The following is a 26,039-nucleotide window of genomic DNA, read 5'->3' as shown; positions in this document are numbered from 1 at the left end:
ACCCTACGGGTGAGTCTTAACCGGCCATGAATGTCGGGAGACACACGGGTGAGTCTTAACCAGCCACGCATGTGTCGGACTGTTGCATGTCGGACTGTTAGGACGCCGGACCAACGTATGCGCCTCCACAGAAAGCAGACCTACATTTTCAGGTCAGGATAGTGAGGATACCACTTTTATACAATCAGGAGCAAGAAGTCATACAGGCTGGCATAGTGGCATACCAGGCATACCGAACAAGTGAAACTGTTAAAGTGATGAAACAAAACCTTGAGCAGACAAAATTGGAACTGGAAGTCTGGGTTACACCGTTTCGCGATTACTGTTGGAATATAGAGCTGTTATACACTTTTTTTTTATCCTTCCATTTTACTTATTCACTCACAATTGCATGACATAGTATAAATTAGGCTTTTGGGGCCCATTGAAGAAAATTTAATCACAGGAGAAATAATTCCATAGGTCAGGTTATATTCCCCACAGGAAAAATAAAAGCAATTCAAAGCAGACCATCGATATGTGATTATGAAATATACATATTCCTGTGATTGTAACAGTCAAGAGGATGAGGGGTGAATGACTCGCACTTTGTAATCTGTGGTATTTGATGTTTTTTTGTTTTTATTGGTATTTCTTTTTTGGAGACCGTTTCAGAAGACCATAGATTTTACAACAGATTTAATAATAATAATGCAGAGCTCTAAAGAGAGGGAGAGAACCAGAGAAGTGTTTTTCTATCATAGACTGTTGCTGTCTGCTGTTAAAACATTTTTTAACCACAGCCGTTTCTATTCAACAGACACACTCCTAATCACCATAGGGGAGGGGGAAAAAAAGGAATGAAGAAAAACGAGAAATAAAATTATAATCCAACACTTTTTGCCTTTTCTTTTAGTAAATAACACCCAGGATACCATCATTCATTCCTTCCTTTCAGAAACAACAAAAAAAAGACAGTTTTCTCAGTTAACATCTTTTCATTTTGCTTGGAGGGAAGAAAGGATTAAAATAATAAAAAAGGAGCGGGGAAGGATATTGACATGTTCTGTGTTCACTGGGGGTGAGGACAAGCCCCATTTAGGGACAAGCCCCGTTTATGCTTAGTTTCGCAACGGCGTCGCTCGTTAAAAAATAGCCGTTCTACAAGCTCACAAATCTGGGAGCTTGTAGAGCGGCTATTTTCGGCACGTTGACGCCGGCGTGCAACCAAGTAAAAAAATAATTAAGCAACAGAGAAAACAAAAAAAAGTTAACAGGGTCAGCCGACCATTCATCTCAACGTTTCCAGAAAAAATAAAAACAAAAATTAACGTATAGAGAAGAGGGTAGAAGAGACGAGTGGAGGCGAGATTAGGGAAGGGAGGGGCTACGGCCTCCACATCCCCCCAAAAAAAAATCCTGCTTTTTTTCGTTCAGAGTGGAGAAGAGTTTTATTGTATATACATACCGATATATAGATATCGCTGCAGACGTTGGCATGTGTATCTATATATATATATATCCATTACATAGATAGTTATCATGGAAGGAGAGAGACAGTTTGTTTGTTGTGGGAGGTTTGGAGGAAAGTAGAGAATGAGAGATTGAGAGAGAGAGAGAGAGAGAGTGGTGGTCCTGGTTGCCAATTGTTAGACTGCGATGGCGAGAGGGCCCACTCTTCTGATTCCCACCACGGACACATGACGCAGCGCTCAGAAACCTGCGGGCACACACAGAAGAGAGCACGTCGTTAACATAATGAGAAACGCTTTGGGCACACTGGCCATACAACATTTCACTGAGCTATAATAGGCCTCCTCCTCCGCTGGACTCACTGTGGAGGTTAAAGTGTCAGATTAATGACAATACAGAATGAGGAAATAAATTCAAATGAAACGGATAAAAGTTGTGTATAGCCTCAAAAGTCGGGGTAGAAGACTAAAATAAAAATGTGCGATACGATAGGAATTAAATTAGGTTAGTCCAGCCCATTTTACGACCTGGAACACAGTCACTTTAGCGTTTAACCACATTAACCATTATTTTATACTTTAGCTGTTGAAAAATAGGATATATACAAGCTCAGAGCAGCACTCTGTGCCACTCTATGAGCTAGATCTGTAAATTTAGAAAAGTCTTGAAACGTGCGCAAATCTCTGAATGTAAATTCTTTCACAGCAAACGTTTTTAACTCGAAGATCGGCAGGAGACTCCCGACGACAAGCTCGTCGCTTGCCGTCCATATCGCCTTGCCGAGGCGTCGGAACCAAACATGTTCGATCGGCTGACGACCCTTGGTAGCCGATGCTATCTGTGTTGTAGTGATGAGGAGGTAAATACTCCACTGTAGTGTGGTTCTCTAGTCTGCTTCACAGTTGAGATTCACATTTAAGCAACAATTGTGCAGAACTAGGATTTAGAAGGCTTTTTTTTTTAAGTATCTGAGCCACCAGGAACCAGAACAAATTTTGCTTGCTAGAAGGAGTCTCCCGGACGGGTCTGGGGAAATCTTAATTCAATGTAGGTACTTGAACAGAGGGTGAGAACCAACCTATCCAATGCTTTGAAACTCAATCGCTGATGTCTTTGCAACATGATTGACCTCGCTAAAGTCTGTGCATTCTGCAGTGTTATTTTTCCTTCATATCTGTATAGTCACCAAACCGCTTTAGCCCCTATGTTGAATTTAGACGTCAGTATCTGTTATCAGTTGGCAGAGATCTCAGAAAGAACTACTGGAAGCATATTCGAATGCTGTGGCAACGGCAATGGAAACAAGTGAATCACTGAGTAAAGCAAAATAAAATCTCAAGACTGAAAATGTAATGTTTCAAGTCTGATCATTCTAAACCCATCATTACTGCTTTACCACCAGATGAGGAAATGAGATTTGAGGCATTAACCTCTTTGTTTTTTTGACATTTCTGAGACTATTCACGTTTCCGGAAGATGCTTCTAAACTTGTATTCTAAAATGGTGCATTTATATAGTGCCTTTATCCAAGGCACTTTACATAGATTGTGCATTTACCAAGGCACCAACCAGCACATCGGGAGCAATTAGGGGTTCAGCGTCTTGCTCAAGGACACTTTGACACCAACTCTGGGGGAGCCCGGGTTCGAACGGTTACTATCCAGCCACTCTACACCGAGCCACTGCCGCCCCTATTCTGTTTGAGCACTTCAAATACGCTTTCATCTTAAAATAACGAATGACTGAAAATAGCCGATCTACAAGCTCAACACGTCGCACTGCAGTGCACGCTTTCACAGAAGACACACTGGCTTTTATGGAATCCAAATGACTGAAATCAGTTGTGGCGACTGAGAATTTAATCCATGGAATCAACTAGTATCAGTTTAACCAATTGACTAGAACCGTGGAATTAGAATAAATAAACTGGACTACTCCTCTCGTCTAACTTAACCCATTATAACTCATTATTTTTGTAACCCTACCCTTCTGGACGGGAACCCTTTTGGGGTTCTGTACAGTATGTACAGTATTCAAAACATTAAAAGGCGTTTTTAGAATCGGCCTCAGTAAGTTAAAGAGCAAGCAGCTAGCTATTCATCAAGGAGACTCATCCAGTCACATGTACACATCAGATATACTACAGGTCTGGTCTTCATGTACACATCAGATATACTACAGATCTGGTCTTAATGTACACATCAGATATACTACAGGTCTGGTCTTCAATGGTGCTCATGTTTGTTGTCACAAATCCACTGTGACATCATAGAGATGACCGTCACTTTGGTTTCCACATAACTTAAACCCTATATACTTAGCTGGCCAGGGTGCCCCAGTGCACAGTATACCAAGTCTGACTGCAAGTATTTCCCTCAACACTAAATCTCTTTGGCGAAAGAGTAGTAGAGTGTTGCAAAGTGCTGTGCTGTGAGCCTGTAGATTGATCACCTAACAGAGCTTCCGATTTTGTAGGATTCCTCATTTTGGAACATTAGCTAAGCCACATTCATATATTTGTGGAACAAAGGGGAAACGAAACAAAATATATTTCTGTGACTTGGTTCTGTGTTGGTTCACTGTTGAAAAAACCTCAAGCAGTAACTAGTGCTTGAGGGCTCTGTCTGGTCCACGCTTCAGATTGTCCTAGAATCCAACAGCAAAGCCACAGACAGTAGAAACTAAGTTCTCTCTCTATACTGGCAGACTTACAGACTGGGAGAGAAGGCTAGAGAATGATTCGACAACGCCAGTAACGTCAATAATGCAGCCAATGTGTCCAGATCTCAATCTACCAGGCAAATTCCCATAATAATTATAGTTAAAAAATCAGCTCTTATCATCGTACATCATCATGACGTAAAATAGACAAAATTGGACAAAAGCTGGACATAGGAGGGGCTAGCGCCCCTTCAAAAATGTTTTCAAATCTTTCTAGAAATCTTTTCAAAACCGGACCCCGACATCTGTCACGTGTGTGTGGGCCCCAGAGAAGGCGGTGAGCGGAGACAAGCGTGTGACAGAGGAACAGTCCTCTCGTGACTCTGTGCTGCAGTGATGCTGCAGGACAACAGACCGGCCCTTCTCACTGAGGAACCATTTGCACGGCCGCAGTGTGTCTGTCTATGGAGAATACAGAATTCATTAACAACGTTAACCCTGGCTGGCGGTCCCTATCTGGACATTAAAAAATAAATCAAAAGGGTTTCACAAAAAAAAAACATTGTAAAAATAATATCTACATCAAGAGGATTTGACAGCTTCTTTTTGGCAATTATCTTACAACGATGTATATAGGGCATAAGCGGACCTATTCCGGGCTTTTCTTAGTAGGCAAACATTTGGCAATAACAGCCCAATCTACAAGCTCACAAGAAGATTGGCTAATTTCAGCGAAGAGATTTGGTGTAGATCAGTGGTTTTCAACCCTTTTCATATCAAGTCCATTATTTATTCAGCATTTGTGCCACGGACCACCATTTGATGAGATTCAGCCTCTCAGACCCAAAACTAAAGAATATTGTGTTATCGTTGGATAAGATTCTGTCCACAATTCCATGCTGTATTGATGTTTGTACCGTAAGAGATAACAGGGAAACGATCAAAATAACAATTCTTCTACATTCTCTTTTAAGGCTGTAGTTTCTATTAGCGTGGACTCTCCATCGATGATGTCATTGCTAGGCAGCTTTCTGAACGGTCCATGGCACACCAATGAGACGCAGCGTGAGTAGACGGAAATTATGGCATCTCACGTGCATGAGTGAATATTAAATATAAGATAAAAGTTGAAAATGGATGATGTGAAGCTTTAAGTACTTCCATTAACCCATTTTGACCTGAGATCAGATTGTAAAAATGTCTTCTATATCCTGACAGTTTTCTTTAAAAAAGCTATGTTTCTACGTCAGTCGTTCTTCGATTTTTCAAAAATAACAGACCTACAAGCTCGGGCTACATGTATTCACCCAATCCACTAATGGGTTGCTTTGAAAGGTCATCCAGTGCAGTTAAGACTAAATTAGTATTTGACGCTTTCATTGCATGTTAATCCCTCCGTCAGAAAACGAGCCACCACCACACAGACCGACTGCTCCCTCTACAGCCTAGACTGGACCTCTGTGTAGCTGAGTCATCCAGCCTGCCTGTTGGGCGTCGGGCCAAACTACAGAAAGAGCCTAGTCTAGAGCTTCCATTTTCGCTGTTCTTGAATGTTATTTTGTGAGCTTATGGATGTGCCATTGAAAGAAATAATAATCTTGAACAAATGTGGAGGATTTCTTTTGAAACATTTTTTAACAAGACAAATCTTGTATGGGGATCTCTGGGTGTAGGCAGCCAGATACAGTTAAAGTTCCAGGTCACTGGTTTTGTCAGGAGGCCGTCTAAATACCAGTAGAAATACTGTTACAAAGTACTGGTATCAAAATGTCGCATTGTGACTGAGGTTGTCGATCAATTTCAAATGGAGGAAATGTATATAGGGCTGAAGTGGTTAATGTCTGTTTTGTAATAATCAAAAAGTAACCAATGTTGTCAAATAATAGTGGAGTAAAAGTACAATATTTGGAATAATAATAATAATAAGTAAAAGTATTTGGAAATTTGAAATACTCAAGTAAAGCACAAATATCTCCAAATTGTACATAAATAAATGTACTTACTAGTTACTTTACACCACTGCTTAATACTCACTGTAGTGCGACCTGACACCTAATCACTTCACTGTACAGTATTTACAGTACAGTATTCTCAAGCGGTTTCTAGAGGTTAATACTGCACTGACCACACCTTGAGTTGTAAAGACCCAACTGTCACTCAGGGTCAAAGATCAACAAATGAACCCTCCAGCTGAGAGTTAAGCATAGAAAGTATCGCTCACACACCCACCAGGCCGTGTGTGTGTGTGTAAATGTCACCGCCTGGTTGTAAAAAGATTCCAGTCTAGTTAATGCAGGGACCGAGAGCTATTTCTGTGTGAGGTGCACTGGCTATTTGAGTAGGGGTGCAACAGTTAATCTAATTAATCCATTATTCAAAATATAATGTAAATTATACAAAATAATCTATAATTGACAAAAAAATTGATTACTAATAGAAGCATTTTGGGCAAGTCATAGATTATCATTTTGTTTCAATAGTGAAAATATCCGGTGTTCACTATTTTTGCACAAACTTGTGGGACTAATAGATTAAGCGGTTAATTGAGCCATTGATATATTAAATAAATAAATCTTTAAATAAATGCACTTAAGTATTCATAAAAAGCCATCGACAGACAGATCTCTAAGAAAATAATTGATAGTTGCAGCCCGACATTTGTGTAGCATGTTATCAATGCTACATAAATATATGCAAGTACGAACGCATCCAACAAACACATTCAACGGCAATTGGATATGTACTCATTTCTGTATCCACTCGCTTGCTTTTGAAATGTTTGTCGAAATATTTATAAAAACTTGTAAATGTATGTGGTACAGAAATGGTAATTAGTGAAATATGGTAATTGGGCCAAATATGAAGATTCCAAAGAATTAGGCTGGGTTGATGCGGTTGGAGCGTTTAGTTAATAGTGGAGGTCTGAGGAGTGAACTTTGATCCAAGTGTACTTGTGTCCTGATGGCAGGAAGTCAAAGTTATCACTCAGAAGTTTAGATTAATTGGGAATTACTTCACTTTCTTAGATGTTGGCTCAATTCAAACCATGCCATCAAAAGGGCTACATTTAATTACAAGAACAATGACAAAAGACTGAATATTATTGGCTGGCGCACACACACACACACACACACACACACACACGTTCCATTTTTGGCTTCTATGTCTCCGCCTACTTAGCCTACATGTGTGCTGGTTGAGTGAACTTGAGTCACATGTGTGCTGGTTGAGTCACAGCTATCAATGGAGAGGGTTAGCAAGCACGCAGCTAGCTAACAGGCTCACAGGCTGAGTGTGCCTCTAGGCTGGTGGAGGAACAACTATGAATGGAGGGGGTTACTTAGCAAGCATGCTATCCAATGGGCTGACAGTGCCTCCAAGCTGGGCTGAGGAAGAGCTACGAATGGAGGTTAGCAAGTATGCTAGCTCACGGGCTGAAAGCGACGTGACCGTGTTGTACACAAAGGATTAGAGCTGCAGTGAAACCAGCGTCATCAACGTCCTATTTATAACCTACTGCACTGCTCTGCTCTCACACCTACTGCTAGGAACACTGGACAATGAATTAGTATCCATTTAACCCTTCACAGGTCTTCTTTTATACACCTAGGAGTTTATACACCTAGGAGTTTGCTGATGAAGTACCTATGACACGATGCTTTGTTTGGCCAAGATAAAGGGTGAGGGTGAGGAAGAAGGGGGGGGCAGGAGTGAACAACAAGGTGTGTGTGGGGGAAGGGTTACAGTAGTTCAATGACTCGACTACAATGAACTTCATTTATAGCCCATCGAGTGCCCAAAAACAGCAGATCTCCATGCACACAAGGTGTTGTGCTGTGGCGTCGTGTAAGCTTACAGATCATGGAATTTTGGAGCAAGAATATAGTTAACGTAGGATCTCAGATACAATCACAAAATGGGGTTAGGTGGTCTAACAATGGATATCAATATATCGGGAGTCTTTGACAATAAAATAAATAGACACTTTTATAAAATTCCGATAGATATATTGATACTACTGATGTAGCCACAACGCGATGCCTGGCCAACACGAGGCCTGCGACACCGAGATATTGTACTACGATAAGTCGCCAGAACAGAGTACAGAATTACATTGAGGCAATGAGGTCAGCTCTTTATTAAATTTAGTTCTTAAAAAAAACAAAAAAAAACTGCTTCACTCCAAATGATTAAATTAGTCTCGTCTCTGCTTACAGAGAATGCGACATTATGCTGTGATGCAGATCAGAATACAAAACACTGCTGTGATCATACAGCTCAGGATATTACAACATCTAAATTATTTTTATGTATTACTCAAGACTGGCAGAACTGGGTTGTGATCAAAAGGCTGTGTCAAAAGAAAACCTTTGTGCTGTGTGCTAAGTGGCATTTTGTTTGATGTAGGGATCAACTTACTGCTGCATGCCATCCATGTATCTCGTTTTAAAGGATGACATGAGTAAAACAGCTTTCAGGTACAACATTGAGAAATAACTACATCTAATGAGAGCTTAACCCATTTAGGCCCTAAAGTCGAAATGTTTAAAAGAAAGTCTTCTAAATCCTGACAGTTTTATAACAAAATCCATGTTTCTATGTCAGTTGTTCTCAAACATATTCATGTCAAGGAACCCCAAATATATATGACATTGGCCGCCGACCCCCCATCTGAAAATATGTTGTTCCAGGGACCCTTTCAGTAGCAAAGATTTGAGTTAAAAACTTTCAGGCACATTAGCTAAATTATAATATAATGTTTAAAAAACCAAAAGGGGTTCCCGCCCAGAATGGGCTAACTCATTTGCATACAAAAAGCCAAATTAAAATAAATGTCTGCATAGTTATCATAGCTCTTTACAGGAGTGGTTCCCAAAATTATAGTTTGGAACCAAATGGACCTTTATATAAGGTCCATTATAACTCTGAGTGTACACTCTGAGTTGAATTAACATTGATTTTACAATATAAATTGTGGTCCAAGGGATAGAAATGCCATTAAATTGGAGTCTGTAGACTAATATGCATGTCAAACTGGGGGGTTAATTAACCCATTTTGGGTGGGAACCCCTTTTGGTGTTTTAAACATTATGTTATAATTTAGCTACATAGCGCTCCACCGAGTGGCACGCTACGAGCTTGTAGGTCTGCTACTTTTGACTATCGCTGACATAGAAACATGAGGTATTTCAGAAAACTGTCAGGATTTAGAAGAATTATTTTTTAATGTCTACGTCAATTTGGGTGTCAATTTGGGGGTCCTTGACATGAGAAGGTTTTGTGGAACCACTGCCATACAGAGTTGGGTCAGTGCTCCAGCTCTAGGTGCATTGTGGGTAAATGAGACTTGCCCCGGTGGGCGGGGCGGGCGGGGCAGGCCACTGCTGCTCTGTTCAGCTAGCTCCAACTGGCCCCGCTGCGGCTCCGGCTGCTCCTGCTGCTGAAGGGAAGGAAGCCACAACCCCTATGACAACAACACATCAGGCATCGCACATACAATCAATCATGACAAGCAAGAGAGGAAAAGACAGCAAACACATTTAGAGTTGTATCTTCGTCTACGACCAGACCTTTTGATACATTGTGCGGAACCAAAAAAAAAGAACTGGCTGATCTACAAGCTCACAATGTGCACTGTGAGTGTGTAGATCTGTCGTTCCCCCCCCCCCCCCCCCCAAGTAGTGGTTAAAAACAGCACTTGTAGCCAAGAGTTTGTTCGTTGGATATTAAAGTAAAAGTTGTTACTACTCCCAAAAATGATAATTTTTCAATCAATTACTCACTGTGTTGCCTGGAATACTGAAAAGCGTTTTTAGTCCTTCATGACGACTGATCAATAAAGTGCACCTAGTGTAGACGCCTTTTAACCCATTATATACTTTTAGATCATTTCTTTTGAAGTGTTTCCTTTTGGAAAATAATCTCAGATCAACGTCATCGTCTCACTTTTCATCTAGTCGTCCAGGCTAAACAGAGTGAGTACTTGATACAAGAAAACATTGTTAGAGAGGTTGGTGTGGACAGGTGGATTTCATTTTTGGGTATAGTATGCCTTTAAATATATATACCGTGTATATAATAGTCTGTGGAAGAAAGACACTGAGCCACAGAGCATACAAGTAGTGAGAACTGAAAATAGAATGCCATTCTGTCACCCGACAGAATTATAGATGATGCAACTTCTTTCCAAATGAAAAAAAGTACTACAATGATTCCCAACGCATACATGTATGTATAAAAACCCTTGAATTTAGATGTCAACAATGCATCCTGGTGTATGTCCCCCTGTGAGCGACGGTGCGCGAATCGCTTACACAACTCAGCTACAAGGTAAGATAGGTGTTAGGTCCAAGAATGAAAAAAAGAAATGATATAGTCAGGGCTGAATCACCGTTTTAAAAATCACAGAAAACCACCATCATCCCATTTGAATATGGAAGGTTAATAATGAGATTATTATAGTAGAAATCAGAATAGATGTATGATCAAGAGGTCGGTTGTCAAAAGAACAGAAATAAATAAATTAAATAAAACAGCAGAAGTGTAAAGAGCTGCCTGTTTGTCCGTCCCAAAGAGCAGGACAGATTTATCAGGTCAGCAAAGTTAGTAGTCAAATTCCCCAAGGACGTCTTTGCTTCTGCAAGACAGACCAATTGTATCAATTTGTATGGTTCTTAAGTATTTGTGGGGCTAAGACAGTACTGTTTGAGAACGATATAGATATACGTTATCGTTCTATAAAGATATTTTCTTTTTCTTTGTCTTTTGTTTGTTTTTTTGATGGAAGTGCTTGTATCCCCAAATCTTTTTTATTATTGTATTTTAACCATTCTGAAGGGGTGTGGTGGGTTGGGTGTTTTTTTTTGTTGATAAGAGCAATAATTATATTTATACTAAAATAAGAAAATAATAAATATATACTGTACTGTATTCTAAATATGATGATATCACAATTGGTGTCTCTGTAAAAAACGTCGCTTGGCTGTTGGCTACTAACCTTTCATGTTAGGCTTGGTTTTGTCAGTTTGCTTGCCTGTGGGGGTTTGGGCCTGTTGGCTCTGGCCCCCTGAGGAGGCGGCCTGCTGAGCGGCTTTCTGTTTCAGCATGGTCCAGTCGAACGTGTAGTCGTACTGGTGGTTCAGAGTCCTGCACAGGGAGAACCACGTCCAGTTAATACACAGTCTTAACTAGGCATGTAACGATATAACGTATATCGATATACATCGATATTAATCCAGACAATATTAATCGATACATTGAAAAAAATAAAAATCTTTTTTTAGGGGGGGGTGGGGGGGCTAGTGTGTGATGTGAAAGGTGAGCTTTAGTCATATTCCATCATATTCAAGTGCTTTTGGAGAGAAATGATAGTCACTTTCAGTAGTAGAGCACTGTAGAGGGGAGCTGTGTGTGTGTGTCTGTGACTGTAGAGGGGAGCTGTGTGTCTCTGTGACTGTAGAGGGGAGCTGTGTGTGTCTGTGACTGTAGAGGGGAGCTGTGTGTGTGTCTGTGACTGTAGAGGGGAGCTGTGTGTGTGTCTGTGACTGTAGAGGGGAGCTGTGTGTGTCTGTGACTGTAGAGGGGAGCTGTGTGTCTGTGACTGTGCCCAGGTGATGGTCGTTGATGCTCATCAAGGAAGGCAATTATGTTTCTGCACGGTCAAAAGTAATCTTTTGCAATGTAGTTAAATAAAAAATCTCAGGGGGGGGGAGATAAATTATATAAAATAAATGGTCAATTTTCTTTAAAATATATATATTTTTTAATATCGTGAAAAATCGTATCGTGAACCTCATAATAGGTAGATTTTTCACGATATTCGTATCGTGAGTTGAGTGAATCGTTACATGCCTAGTCTTAACCCATTCTGACCTGAGATCAGATTCTAAAAATGTCTATTACATCCTGACAGTTTCATCATTAACTAGGGCCGGAAATCTCTAGAAGGTACCCGACAATTCCATTTCGATCCCGAGGGCTACGATTCGATTATGAATCGACTACCGGTGCATCTTGATTCCAAGTCCTTTTTAGTAAAAGAAACTGAAAAAAACATAAAGGCTTCTCCATACTTCTGGCTGATGCTCTGTGCAATATGCCAAAAACTAAAGAAAAACATTAAGCAGTTTCCTTTAAAAATTATGAATTCTGTACCAACATACAAATATACATTTAAAAAATAAAGATTACATTTGTAGTCTATGTCCGCATGGCGATTAATTTTCCTCTTAACTTTTCAATTTCAACGATCCCCAGTTTTAGTAAGCATTTGGTTCCATACCTCCTGAGTACAAATGTAGGTAAAATGTCAGGATTTTACACAGAGTACATTCGGGTCCCAGAGATCAAATGGGGGGTGGGGTGGCCTAATCTAATGCATATAAAACTGTACCCATATATTCACCCAGCCTTGACACAATTCACAAGCCTGTCTGGGCGATGGGACCGCGACTACAGATGCCATAGCCTGCGGCGACCGTGACTACAGGTCCCACAGCCTATGGTGAAAATGCTACTAATAAATATAAAACATTTTATGACAGTGGTGAGTCGACCATCACTCCTTGCATAATTATGCTAATGACCATGTGCAATTTCAGAGAGATCGGTAACACCCCCCCCCCCCCCCCCCACTGATGATAAAAAGAAATGGACGAGGACTGCTAACATTAGCATTTTTTCATGTTGATCGTTTTGTAGGTTCTTTACATTTTCTATGTTGTTAATATGTAATAAGGATAGGCATCAATAAGCCATTCGCTTCTGGGGGGAGAAACACAGTGGATGCATGTATACCTGAACAGGATGCGGAAAAGTTGGCGCAGGTACATGTAGTCGGGGGCCTCTTCGAAGCGCAGGCCGCGGCAGTAGTTCAGATACATGGCGAACTCTGCAGGGAAACCCTGGATACACACAGTCAACCGTTAGTCATTTAACTCTGCAGGGAAACCCTGGATACACACACAGTCAACCGTTAGTCATTTAACTCTGCAGGGAAACCCTGGATACACACACAGTCAACCGTTAGTCATTTAACTCTGCAGGGAAACCCTGGATACACACACAGTCAACCGTTAGTCATTTAACTCTGCAGGGAAACCCTGGATACACACACAGTCAACCGTTAGTCATTTAACTCTGCAGGGAAACCCTGGATACACACACAGTCAACCGTTAGTCATTTAACTCTGCAGGGAAACCCTGGATACACACACAGTCAACCGTTAGTCATTTAACTCTGCAGGGAAACCCTGGATACACACACAGTCAACCGTTAGCGATTTGTCTCCATCATGTTTTTACTTGACGATTGTCATAAAAAAAACAATTACATTTTGTTTTTGCCATTTGAACATTGGGAACATCTTGGTCAGGCCCAACCGTAAGCCCGATTTAATTCTATCTGCTATTTTCGACAAAGGACCAGTCGCCCGACGTATAAACCAGGCCGTATTCTTCTGTGGCTACGCCACACGTCATCGTCTCGTCTTACCTTACAGAGGACCTCGACGGGGGTGGACATCTTCTTCTCTGAGATTTTCTCGTACTTCTGCTTCTTGGTGGCAGCCTGAGGAACAGCAGGGCCACAACGTCAACACATCGGTTTATCACGGATCGAACAACTTAGAGCTATAGTCTCGGAAATTCAGCCTACTACAACATATATACTATACTACTTGCACTGCCTGAAAGAAATGGTCTGCTATGATTGCAGATGATTTTGCACACCACAACTTAGCCTCTACTGGACCTTTGTGTCCATTCTAAACCTGCGTCTCAATTCTTTTTGATTAATCGACATGAGCTAAATAAAGTCGCTGCATTGTCCGGGAATTGCCCAGCCCCAAAAATACACTCACTGTCCGTCTACGCATTTACAACACACACCTTTCTCAACTATACCTGTACTGTATGTAGCTTTGTGTGTTCATGAACGTGTTCAGTGTCCCTCCCAAATAAACAAACACATTGAGTAAACACAGACTCTCTCACTCAGGGCGATATCATGTATAAATGTAGTACCTTTAAGCCCTGCCAGGGCAGACTGGTTCTGTTGAAGTACATCAAGACGTAACCTAGCGACTCCATGTCGTCGCGGCGACTGCAAGAGGCGAGGAGGAAAACGGTGCGATTAGTGGAGGAAGATAAATGACACAATAAGGTGCATGGCCTGATGTACTTTAACTCTACCTGAAATGGGGAATGCTGCGCCCTGCAACCAATGTGCCTCATATGCAGCTTGTATTACACAATTGCATACATACTGTACATTTAACTTTCAAATGAATCCACCCTCAAAAAATGATTAATAGTGTCAGTGATTTTCTGTGTGTATTTGTGATTTCTTAAGTTATTTGTGATATCTGCCCTGTGCAATTTGTGATTACGAAGCCTAAAAGGCAAACAGAAATACAAATTGTAACATTCCAATGTTCAATGCAAAAGAAAGAAAAGAAAGAAACACAATTAAATAGTTAATCGCAATTATTTGTGAGAAAACAGACACCCTAGCCCAAACTCTAACCGCAAGCACGATGTGTCGGAACAACGTGTGATTTTCACGAATGTCAGACTTTTGGTGTGTCGCATAAGCATGCACAACCCGCGCCTCCCACCAGAAAGCTAAAACGGCCCTGAATTCCATTTCCTAGGGACTCTAATATTACGCTGAGTGCTTCATCAGGCTCCCGAGGAGATTGATGAAGCACTAATGAATCACATTGCCCATGTCATCTAAAAATAAACAATCCTCGTTTTCACTAAATCATTTGGGCGAGGTACCATTAGAAAAATACGTGGCTCCATTTATATTCTACCACCTCTTGTCCCTCAGTATATACTGGAGGTATGACTAAGCTTCTCCTTCTAATTGTTATAATGGAAATGTTTAGTCATTATAAATCAAAAGAAAACAGAAGTTAGTTTAGGCACAAACTAAACATCCTGGATTTCGGTGGCTCAGTCAGTCATTCTCTACCATCTTTTCTCTTGAAGTTAGAAGTTACAGCCAGACAAAACCCTTTGTTGATGTGCTGGCTTTTCCAATGGTACAGCAATAGACTTAACAGAGAAGGACTTCCAACTAATGGCTGGTTTCCTGCCAAAGTGACTTGATTAGAAGATGTCTAAATTCAAGCCAATTGCCAAAGTGCAGCTATACTAGAATCTAGAAATGTTTTGCTTGTCCAATACAGTTCATTGTCGAAAACACTTCGATGGTACCGTTAGTTATAAATGTATATTCAGAGCCTTTCTCAAGCTACAATCACAATGCTGGACCATAAAACTGTAGTCCAACAATATTCCAACTAATCTTTATGGTAGAGCATGTAAATAAAACACAATTAGTCGATCTGCTGTCGTTGGAGGTGGTCTCAATACTGTTATTGAGACATTTAGACTCTGGTATGTGAGGTAGAACTCAAAAGCACAATTCCACTCTTGGTCAAGAAGGGATTACTTAACGAGCAATGGAAGTCGTAAGGATTACTTAATGAGCGATAGAAATATGGCCTCAAAATGCAGGAGACCTGGGTTTAACCCATTTTGGGCAGGAACCCCTTTTGGTGTTGTCATTATGTTATGCTTTAGCTATTGAAAAATAGCAGATCTACAAACTCATAGCTTGTAGGTCTGCTATTTTTGAAAGATGACTGACATAGAAACATAGCTTTGTCAGAAAACTGTCAGGATGTAGTACGTACCTCTGTTCAATGCCCAGGTGTGCGTTGATGGAGGCGTATCGTGCTGTGCCTGTTAAGTTCTTGTCTTCTCTGTAGGGGATGTGCTGCCGCGTTCGGTTGTCTCGGTACTTCTTGGCCAAGCCAAAGTCAATGAGGAACAACTGAAGGAAAGGGAAAGACAATCAAGTGATATTTAAAGTTAAGAAATTCAAAATACATAAATAATGCTTCCATTATTTATGGAAAAAAGGCATTTAAATGCCCTGTGCTGTCAAAGTTATATTTTGTAGGTCAGATGAACATCTTTGGTTTCAGAATCAGCATAGTCTGGATTTCCGGTGGTGAGGTGACCACCGAACTACAACATGATGTCACAAGCCACGGTGAAGAGCAAACCACCGCTCCAGCCCTTCTCTGTTTTTACTCACCACCGTTCAACGTTATTTCAGCTCCGGTGGACAGCTCACCACCGGAGCGGTGGTCACCTCACCACCGAAAATCCAGACTATGAATAGGCCTTTACTATGACCGTGGAGGACTTAATATGACCAGAATAATATTTGTCAATACTACTGATACCACTAAATGTAAAATAGGCTAAGATGTCTAATTGGATGCTCTGGCCCTTAATCTTCAATCCTTTACTACCACAACACACTTAACCACATGAACCCTATGGTCACTATTCTGGGCAGGTCATAACAGGCAAGCATTAGGCAGAAATCGGCAAACATTCACACACAAAAAAAGCAATTTTTGTCTTAGAGATGTGGTGTAGAGGGGGGGCGCTCAGTACAGTCCACCCCGGGCAACCAAGGGGTCGATTGGTTTAGGGAGAATATCCAAATATATTCTATTCTTTCTTCCTCTCTGCCTTTTTACCACTACTAGCCATAAACAAACCCAGCATTAATCTGTACAACCAAAGTGTATGCCAAAGTCAACTGTTCCTCCAACGTGTTTATTACAAGCATTCATAATTGAATACGCTTTATCGTTATGAATGTATGAATGTTACTCAAACGGTAAAATGCATAAAATAAAACATCTTCATCTGCTTGACGGTACAAGGACACTCCCTAAGACGCTGAGAGCACACGCCATAGACAAAGACAGACACCTCCTTCGGCTCTGGGGCATTTGCTCTCAAATGAGGGCACGCTTCCGCGTTGGTGCCAAGGAAAAGTCAAGGGACGACGTGAGGACTCCCGGGATGCACCATATAACAGCACACGTCCGCCCTCAGTGTGATACACATCACTCCAATGAATGGCAGCGGCAAGGCTATGGAGCGCACGACTCCCATATGGCTGCTAGTGTCTCTCCATCAGAGACCACATTTCCATAGGTCAGCTGTCATCATGGTTATAGATCCCCATTAGAGCCATCATGGCCGCCAGTTGCCTAACAACCAGTGAAGGTATCTCTAGGCCAGCTGTCATTGTAGTAGCCTACACCATGTTCACTGAAACACAGCGAGCGGCTATGCTGCTTGCAGGGTTGTGTGGGCAGTGCAGTCATTTACTTCAGATTCAAATGTCCAATTTTCTATAATTAGACACGTGGGAGATAATTTGCATACAAGGTTATTCAATGGGTGAGAAAAGTGGAACATGCAGCGGGTCAATGTACCACCTGGCTCAGTCGGAATTAAGGCCACATATCAGCCAGATTAGTTTGTTTTCACATAATCAGAAATGGATTCGTCCCCCTTTTGGGCTAAAGCAGGCGGCAATCAAGCCATATTAGGAAGTGACAGTTCATATGAATGGCCGCTAGTTTCACAGTAATTCTGTTAAATCACCTCAATCTGAGCCTCAATTCAGAGAAAAACCTTTCGTGTATAATGGAAGTGGACAGCTGACCACAGCGGAAGAGAGTGTTGCCTAGAGACAAGTAAGCTACTACTCGGTAGATAGCGAGACCATTCTGAATCAATAAAAACTAAAAGAAAAAACACGTAAAACACGTCCGTGGCGCTCTGGGCTTTCAATGAAACATCGTCATAATAAATTACCAATGTGATATAAGTAAGTAAGTATCCCTGCAGAGCCATGAGGCCCATAGGGGCAGGAGCCCATCTCCTGTTTCTGTAGCGTAGTACACCCCCTGGACATGACGCTAGTATGTCGCAGGGACTTCAATCCGAGTGTCAAGCAGGGAGGCACTGGGTCCCATTTTTTACAGTCTTTGGTATGACCCGGCCGGGGATTGAACCCCGACCTCCCAGTTTCAGGGCGGACACTCTAACCACAAGGCCACTGAGCTGATACCAATGTGATATGCTTTTAGTAAATGATGGTCCAACGCCACCATAACACTGTGCATCACACCGAAGCCCCGGCCAACCAAGAGGAAGCATTGAACATTCTGGCCTATCACGGTACTGCAGCTCGAGCCTAAAACATGAACACACGTTATGCTCCGCACCCTCCACAGCGTCGTATATGCTCCGCACCCTCCACAGCGTCGTATACGTTCAGCTCTTGGCCTGCCACGTTCATGAATGCCATTCTGACGTTTTTAGGTCCAAAATGGGCAGACGGAGCCCACCACTTTTCCAACCCAGAACCAGAAGAAGGGGTGAAAAGGGAGTATGCGCTGGGTGAGCAACTCCATGCAAGTGGATGGGAGGAGAATTCCGGTGCCGGCTCCATTATTTACAACTCTGATCACACCATCCAAACAGCTATCTAGACACATTGTGCACTCAGTGAGTAGCTCCATAAAAAAATACTAGAGGATCTCCATCCATCCATCTTCAACCGCTTAGCCGTAGTCGCGTCGCGGGGGCAACGGCTCCACCAGAGTGTTCCAGACTTCCCTCTCCAGAGTAACATTAGTGACTTCCTCCGGGGGGGACCACGAGGCGTTCCAAGGCCAGTGAGTCGATGCGTTTCCTCCAACTGCGCCTTGGTCTGCCCCGGGGTCTCCTCGGAGTAGGACGGTGCCTCAAGGACCTCCCTAGGGAGACCCCGAGAGGCATCCTAAACAGATGCCCGAAGCACTAGAGGATCTCACATCTAGAATATTCGGGCCTCCATTAGGCCCTCACACCTACGTCGCTCCACCGAGTCAGTGTCGTGAGATTGTCAAGAGTGGCCAACCCGTTGTACCCAACTGTGTCGTCTGTGTAGACGAGAGTATATCGATACTGTATGTTTTGAAAAAGAATATTACCGTCCAACCCTATAACCCAGTAATAAACAGGGTTTGCTGACGAGAAGCACGTAAAGTTTCATGGTGTTACGTTAATCTATTAACTACAATACATGCCTTTTTATGATAACCGAAAGGTTCTGTGTTCTCATGTCCACTGTCCAAGTTGGTAACACTTAACTCACCATCTGGTGCCTCTGAATCTTTCAGAATAAAAGGCACTAGAGTGCCAGCAGATGCTGGAGATTTTATTCTGACGCCCACCTTACCTTTCCCCCCCAAAACCGGGAAGCGTTATCTTCCATTTCTACATTGCGCCAATAAGTCTGATCTCTGAGATTTAGAAGCGTCGATATTGTAACCGTGAGGAGTCAGAAAGTAGTCCAGAACATCCACGTTATGATCAAGCAGTGCGGATGCAGCGTAGATTCAGAGAGAATAGGGTCGGGCCGTAAACAAGGAAGTCAATGGGTGCGCGGCAGGTCGGGAGGGCAAAAGGCCATTCCCAAAAAGAATGTGTTTAGCGATCTCATTTTAAAATCCTGTAGATGGAATATGGCTGCAAAAGGTCATCAAAACCAAGTAAATTCTTTCCAAGTCAATTGATTGAAAAAAAAACCCCGAAAAAAACACGCTTGATTATTCAAGTAATCAAATACTGCAAAAATAATCTTGTGTCAGCGCTAGCAGGAAGCCAATAAAGGAATGATCGCAGGGGACAACCACTCCCAGACCCTGTTACTTTAATCATAACTATAGATTCTTCAGACTGGAAGTTGCTACATTCTACTGTGATGGTAGTGATAAGTTGACTGGTGTGGATAACCTCCCTACCTATGGCTGTAAGTTGACTGGTGTGGCTAACCTCCCTACCTATGGCTGTAAGTTGACTGGTGTGGCTAACCTCCCTACAGATGGCTGTAGGTAGATGGTAGGCTATATGCACTCAGATTAACTCTTCCTACTTCCGGGCCCCTTCCCTACTTCCTTCACAGGTGTTACTGATTATACCAATTAAAGGCTCTGTTCCATTTAGTGTACAGTGGTTCTCAAAACTTATTTTCTTCCAAAAGGACCCCCATAACTCTGAGAGTGTACAAACACATTTGCACACTATCAGAGTTACAGCTGGTTACCTACACAGGGCCATTTGGAACCCACTCACGGACACTTTGAGACCCACTGGTGTAGCAGAGTGTTGCCAGTGAGCCAACATGCACAATAGCAGCACCCCGACTCTGACCAGAATGGAACAGAGCCTTCGCCTGGGCCGGCCTAGCGGTCCGGGCACTTAGGCCGCTAATCGAGCACGACAGCGAGTCGCAGGTTCGACTCCCGATCCCGACGACCTTTGCTGTGTGTCACTCCCCATCTCTCTCCCCCCATTTCCTGTGAGATTTTTTTTTTTTTAAAGGAACAGGGCCTTCATTCGTATCGTAGGCAACACCTGTGAAGAAAGTAGTTAAGGGGCTCCAAGTTCCTTCCAAAATGGCGTGCGTGCAACAGAGCCCATTAGATACGGTAGCAAAGCAGAGATTGCTGTGGTAAATATATTTCTTTTCTTTGCACAGCAATGAGTGTTGTGGGTAAAAAGGTCACACCTGGTTTAATCCTGAGAAAGATGGGTCCTGAGCAGAGCTAACAGCCATGCTTCGTTTCCTCTTCCCCACTGTCGAGTCTAAACACTGGGGGGGGGGGGCAGACAGTAGAGGGGCAGGGAGTCAAACAACACAACAGGCTCTGACCACCTTGTTTCAAACAGTTAGCATGAGCAGAACTAACACTTGCAGGTGTACCCTTGGTTGTTGTTAACACTGGTCGGTACACGTTAAGGAGTGGACTCACTCTGCCCTTGGCTCGCCATCTATGATAGAGCCACGTTTTGAGTAACGCAAGGCTGGATTTTTTTTTATACAGATGGACATTTTGTAAAGGTTTTTGAATTTTAACCACATGAACCCTAGGCGTCCCCAACAGACCTACAAGCTCACAAGGCGTCGAGACTCGTCGTGAGCTTGTAGATCTGCCATCTTGGGGGTGAAAACAGGAGGAGTCCTAGGACAGAGCCCTGGGGACTCCGGTCAACTACATAGGGTTTAAGTGGATTTGTGAATTTTAAACTGCTTGACCTTACCATGGCCTTCAAAGGTAGAACTCACTTTACACCTGGCTTTAACATACTTCTAACCACATCTCCCATGCTAGGAACAGATTGATGTGCACGTCCTTTTAGAGATGCCCAGCTTCGGGAAGATTGCGCTCCATAAATTACTCAAATGTCACCTTAGGGCTTAGGCTCCAAGCAGCCATCAACTCAATTTGCTTTAATGTGTTGAGATTGTTTTATTAACCCTCCCATTCACGAGTTACACAAGTTAATTGATAAAGAACAGCTTCCCTCCCGTTCACGAGTTGTTTCATTGTTTAATTCGCCGTTTCACAAGTTAAGATTTATGGGGTTTCCATCGGACAGAGGGGTTTAAGTGTCGCGTTCGGATGACGTCACCGGCGCACTGGCTTGCAAAGGCTTCTGGGAAATTGAGGCCCAATGCATTCCAATGCCAATAGTGGCACGCAATGGGTGGCTCTGCCCTACGCTCAGTTATTGATCGGCAGTTTGGATAAATTTTCAACGCGACAAAGGATCGAAACATTTTAAGGCGTATTTTCGTGAAACGGAAGGATGATGTCGGCGGGGTGGCTCTTCAAAAGGTTAGTGAAAAACTAGGCAGTCAGATTGGGCTCACGATTACTTAAGTCAAAATGTTAACTCTGCCGTTCATTTTGCGTATGTATAATAGGCTTCATTTGTTTACATCGTACAGCGGTGCTCCAACCAAAAGAATAGCTGACCCCCAAGTTCATAACGCAACGTGTTGAGCTTGTAGATCAGCTATTATGTTGACCATGTTTAGTGTGTAGAGCAAAAAAGGAGGGGGCCTGGGAAGCCAGTAAACTAAGTATAGGGTCTAAGTGGTTAACCCATTTTGGGCGGGAACTTCTGTGTTTTAATCATTAGGTTATACTTTAGCTATTTAAAATTAGCAGATCTACAAGCTCACAAGCTTGTAGGTCTGCTCTTTTTTTTTAATTGTGAAAATGTAGTGCAAATCTTTGAATATATATTCTTTCAGAGCGAACGTTTTTAACTCAAATCTTTGCTTCTGGGGGGGGGGGGTCCCTGGAACATCATATTTTCAGATGGGGGTCGGTGGCCAATTACATATATTTTTGGGTTTTTTTTGACATGACAATGTTTGAGAACCACTTGCATAGAAACATGGGATTTTCAGAAAACATGATTTAGAAGACATTTGTAGAATCGTCTCAGATCTGAATAAAAACTTTCACTATTGAGGGTTGTTTCAGTGCTTTGACTCTCAATGTGACTCGGGTGCATTTAGTCCCTGATCCCGACCTATTCAATCCCATCAGCCAGGACGGATGTTAATGCCAGGTGAAAAATGAGCCTTGGGGCAAATGCAACACAGGGGATTTTCCTGTTGCGGAACAACCAATATCAAATCTGTGCGAGAAAAGGGTCAATATCTCACAGCCAGGTTCATATATCCACAAAGGTGCCTGAAGAGAGAGTGCAAGTTCAACTCATACTAGTTCTAATTCCTTGTCATCTCTTGAGAAGCACACAGACAGACAGCCTAAACAAACGCCAGGGCAGACAGGCAACACCATGGCTCAGGAAAAGACAAGAGCGAGGGGTTGGGACTGGAGTGGAATAGCAGGAAGAGGAGAGAGCATTTGTTGTCCTTGTTCTGCCACTAGAATAGAAAAGACGGGGACCTCCTTTACAGACTTTGGATAAGTGCTCCATTTAAAACCAGCCAAAACACAAGTGGATTTTCTATTCCGCCTCCTTAGATCTTGCATTGTGGACAGCCAGAACCTTACTTCAGAGTACACTACATGAAGCTGCAAGATTCAACACCAGTTTCTGCTCGTTTGATCTGCAAAAAAACAAATGTGGCTTCTTTGAATAGTTTGAGAGCCGGTTTGAGAGTGGCATTTTTAACTGGTGTGAACAGATGGTTGATAGCAAGCCAGGGCCAGGAGACTACAGAATTGTGGCTAGGGGTTGGGCCTAAGCTGTGGGGGATGGGTGCGTAGCTGCGGTACATAATTGCAGTCAGCTAGGCCTCGATTCTGACATACAGTCACTGAGGCTATAGCATACAGAGCTTCGGGGTGAGGTTTAATAGCTTAATCAAAAAAATGCTGTCTGTCTGAGTGGTTAAACAGAGATTTCCTTCAGAGCCCGTTTTTTACTTTGCCGTGTTTCACTTTGTTGCAAAATATAGCCAACAGTGATGGCACAGCAAAGTAGAGATGTGTGCTTGTTCCAACAGCTGAAAAAACGAGCCATGTCTACTGTAAGTGAAAATAGCCAATCTACAAGCTCACGTGTCAAGGCCATGTTGAGCTTGTGGATCTTCTATTTTTTGCTGTGCAACACTGTCATACGACAGTGGAAAATAAGGCTTAAGTTCTTAAAGCTGGAATGATGTCAATGTATGTTAATTAACCATGTTATCAAGCTATCCTTGAGGCTATTTATTTGGCAACGCCTTATGTGGACATGAAAGGTTACTCGAAAGCAGAGAGTAGGAGCATGGATAGCAGAGTGTAGTTAACTTGGGAGTTTAATCCATTACTTGAAGCAGTAGGAGGAGTTTAGGCATTGCCTGGCTATTGCATGTGTGCACAGTGCAGCTTCAATAAAATTAAATATGAGAGGCACTCGAGTTACAGTGTTTCTCAACAAGAGGGTTGGGACACAACACTAGGTCACGGTATTATGACTGAGTGGAATAGCAAAATGTGTCCCTCCCAGTACAAAACCATTCTAGCAAAAGCAACAAGACAAATGTGTTAGTGTGTGATGACTCCCATATCCGCACTAAGAAAAATATATAACCAATAAATGACTCCAAGCATTTTATATTCTGTGTAATAACAATAGGAAACTAAGGGTGTAGATGCATAACAACCATTTCTGATAAATAACCATTTCTACTGCTACACTAGCAACAAATGCCACTGATGTTGAACAAATATAATGTAAGATATCATGCCTTCCTTGTCAATTTCACCGATCCCACAACACAAATGCAGTCCAAAACAGATTACATTGGCCATCAAAACTGTATTACCCACACATCCAAAATTGTCTCCAATATTATTTTGACAGCTGATCAAACGTTAACCGTTTGATTAACTGTCAACACTGAAGAGGCGATATATTGACAAGGCACTAACCAAACAATCTCTAAAGGTTCATTTCTGATGCACAACCAACAGACAAGACAATAAAGCCTACATCAACACAAATAAGTCTTCATTTTAAAAAGGTATAACTTTCGCTCTGTTTAACCATCAACATAAATGAAGCTTTATTGAAGCATGTGGTGGAAGCACAGAGCAGGTAGTGTATGCCAAACTGATGTCCATAACCACTTGAACCCCAGGTTCCCCCCCATTATGAAGGCAGGTAAACGTTTGGTGAAACTAGCAGATCTACAAGCTCGCAACGCATTGAGCTTGTATATAGGCTAGTTTTGGCAAAGAGATTTTGTGGAAGGGACCAGAAAGAGCAGACCCAGTACAGGGCCATGTTTATAGGGGGTTATAGAGGGTTTAAGTGGTTAAAACAGGCCGGTCGGGCTACCTGCCGATCTACCTGGCTTCCTAACTATCCAATATACAGCCTGGGTGTGAGGCCGAGTGACCAGTTGACCCAGTCCGGCGTTTGTTGACTGGCCCACTCGGCAAGAATTACCGATAGGGTCGACTACAGTTGCCAGACTGGGCGGACTGCTAAGCAGACATGTGCATTACAGAGCAGTGATGATGCAGACTGCAGTTTAAGTGTGTCGACGATCTACTGTGCACTGTACACCACCCAGCAGTCTATCACAGTTTGTTCTTACAAATAAATGAATAAAATAAAATGTACAGCTGGCATTCACACAAGACGCACAATGATACAAATACACGGAGCCCAGGCGCCAGGCGGCAAGAATGCCAAAAATGAAATACAGGCTATAGCACAGCTGCCCACGCCAATACTTTCAATAACTGGCTAACCCCAACGGACAAGGATTTTGGCTTCTCTTCAGCTGTCGTTTGATTTAGCCTCGACACTCGTGAAGTATGGAGACCAGGTCCGGGTTTGTCTGATATTGCAGTGGTTGCTGCTGTTGACGCATGCATCTTTAGCTTTAACTTAGCCAAATGTTGCCTGTCTGCAAGGGCTCTGAATAAATACAGTATATATCAAGTGTGTTTACAGGCCACTTGACCATATATACACACAACTCTGTTAAAATAAGACAACAAAAGGCAATCACCAGGAAACAACAAAACATCTTGAATGGTTTGCTTTGTTGTTCTGTGGGCATAGAAATGTGATTATTGTACATCATGCAGACAGAAGCCTTTTAACAGCCCAGGGTCTACAAACTGGGCGGGACTGGATTAAGAGTCGCATATTATAGCTCACAAGCACACGCATTGTGACACATTGTCAGCTTGTAGATCAGCTATTTTCTGTGAAGATATTTGGGGGGGGGAATGAGAGGGTCTAGTATAGACCCCAGGGCACTCCAGTCAATGAAGCAAATAGGGTTAAAGAGGCTAACGATCACCATTTCAATAACTCCATGGAACAAACAGCTGATGGATGGTCTTTCTCTTACTTTGTACCCGTTGAGGCTAGTGGCTCAAATACCATTCTGTACCATTCTGAAGAATGCTTAACAAGTGTTGGTCGATTCACGTACATTTGTAACTAAAGGTTCTTTAGTCCTGTAGTCACTGTCTGTGGGTATGAATGTTTTCAGGAGGGGCACATCAGCAAGATGGAGCTTTCACACCAGAAGTTGCCAATGTACATAGCACAGCGGAAAAACAGCCGTTTTCACTCGGATGACATAGCTGGACTCTCCTAGGCCTAGTTTGCCTTGTGTGCACCCCTTGGAATTCTGCAAGGTTCTGTGCTCAACCTTCAAATACTGTGACATGCACACAGAAGCAGCGAGTACATTCTCCGGCGCCGCCGCCAATTGC

The 26,039-nt window shown here is 42.5% G+C and overlaps 1 protein-coding gene across 7 annotated transcripts in view; it reads right to left on the bottom strand.

Annotated features, from left to right (window-relative positions):
* Positions 1 to 601: 601 nt before the first annotated feature.
* Positions 602 to 26,039, bottom strand: part of csnk1a1 (casein kinase 1, alpha 1) — a gene marked incomplete at its 3' end in the record, with an annotated part of 36,585 nt that continues 11,147 nt past the window's right edge. The window contains exons 5-11 of one of the 7 annotated variants that reach the window (XM_080773640.1): positions 15,819 to 15,958; positions 14,137 to 14,215; positions 13,607 to 13,681; positions 12,910 to 13,016; positions 11,111 to 11,259; positions 9,465 to 9,577; positions 602 to 1,699 (exon numbers count right to left, since the gene is read on the bottom strand). In XM_080773640.1, the coding sequence (XP_080629766.1) occupies positions 9,507 to 9,577; positions 11,111 to 11,259; positions 12,910 to 13,016; positions 13,607 to 13,681; positions 14,137 to 14,215; positions 15,819 to 15,958 (621 nt within the window). Of the gene's footprint in view, positions 1,700 to 9,464; positions 9,578 to 11,105; positions 11,260 to 12,909; positions 13,017 to 13,606; positions 13,682 to 14,136; positions 14,216 to 15,818; positions 15,959 to 20,557; positions 20,642 to 26,039 lie in introns of those variants that run through there. The other 6 variants (XM_080773641.1, XM_080773642.1, XM_080773643.1 and 3 more) reach the window with 6 other exon arrangements.

Source organism: Protomyctophum bolini, assembly GCF_963924005.1.
Source record: "Protomyctophum bolini genome assembly, chromosome: 10".
Lineage (NCBI taxonomy): Eukaryota > Metazoa > Chordata > Actinopteri > Myctophiformes > Myctophidae > Protomyctophum > Protomyctophum bolini.
This window is presented reverse-complemented; position numbering and strand designations above follow the sequence as displayed.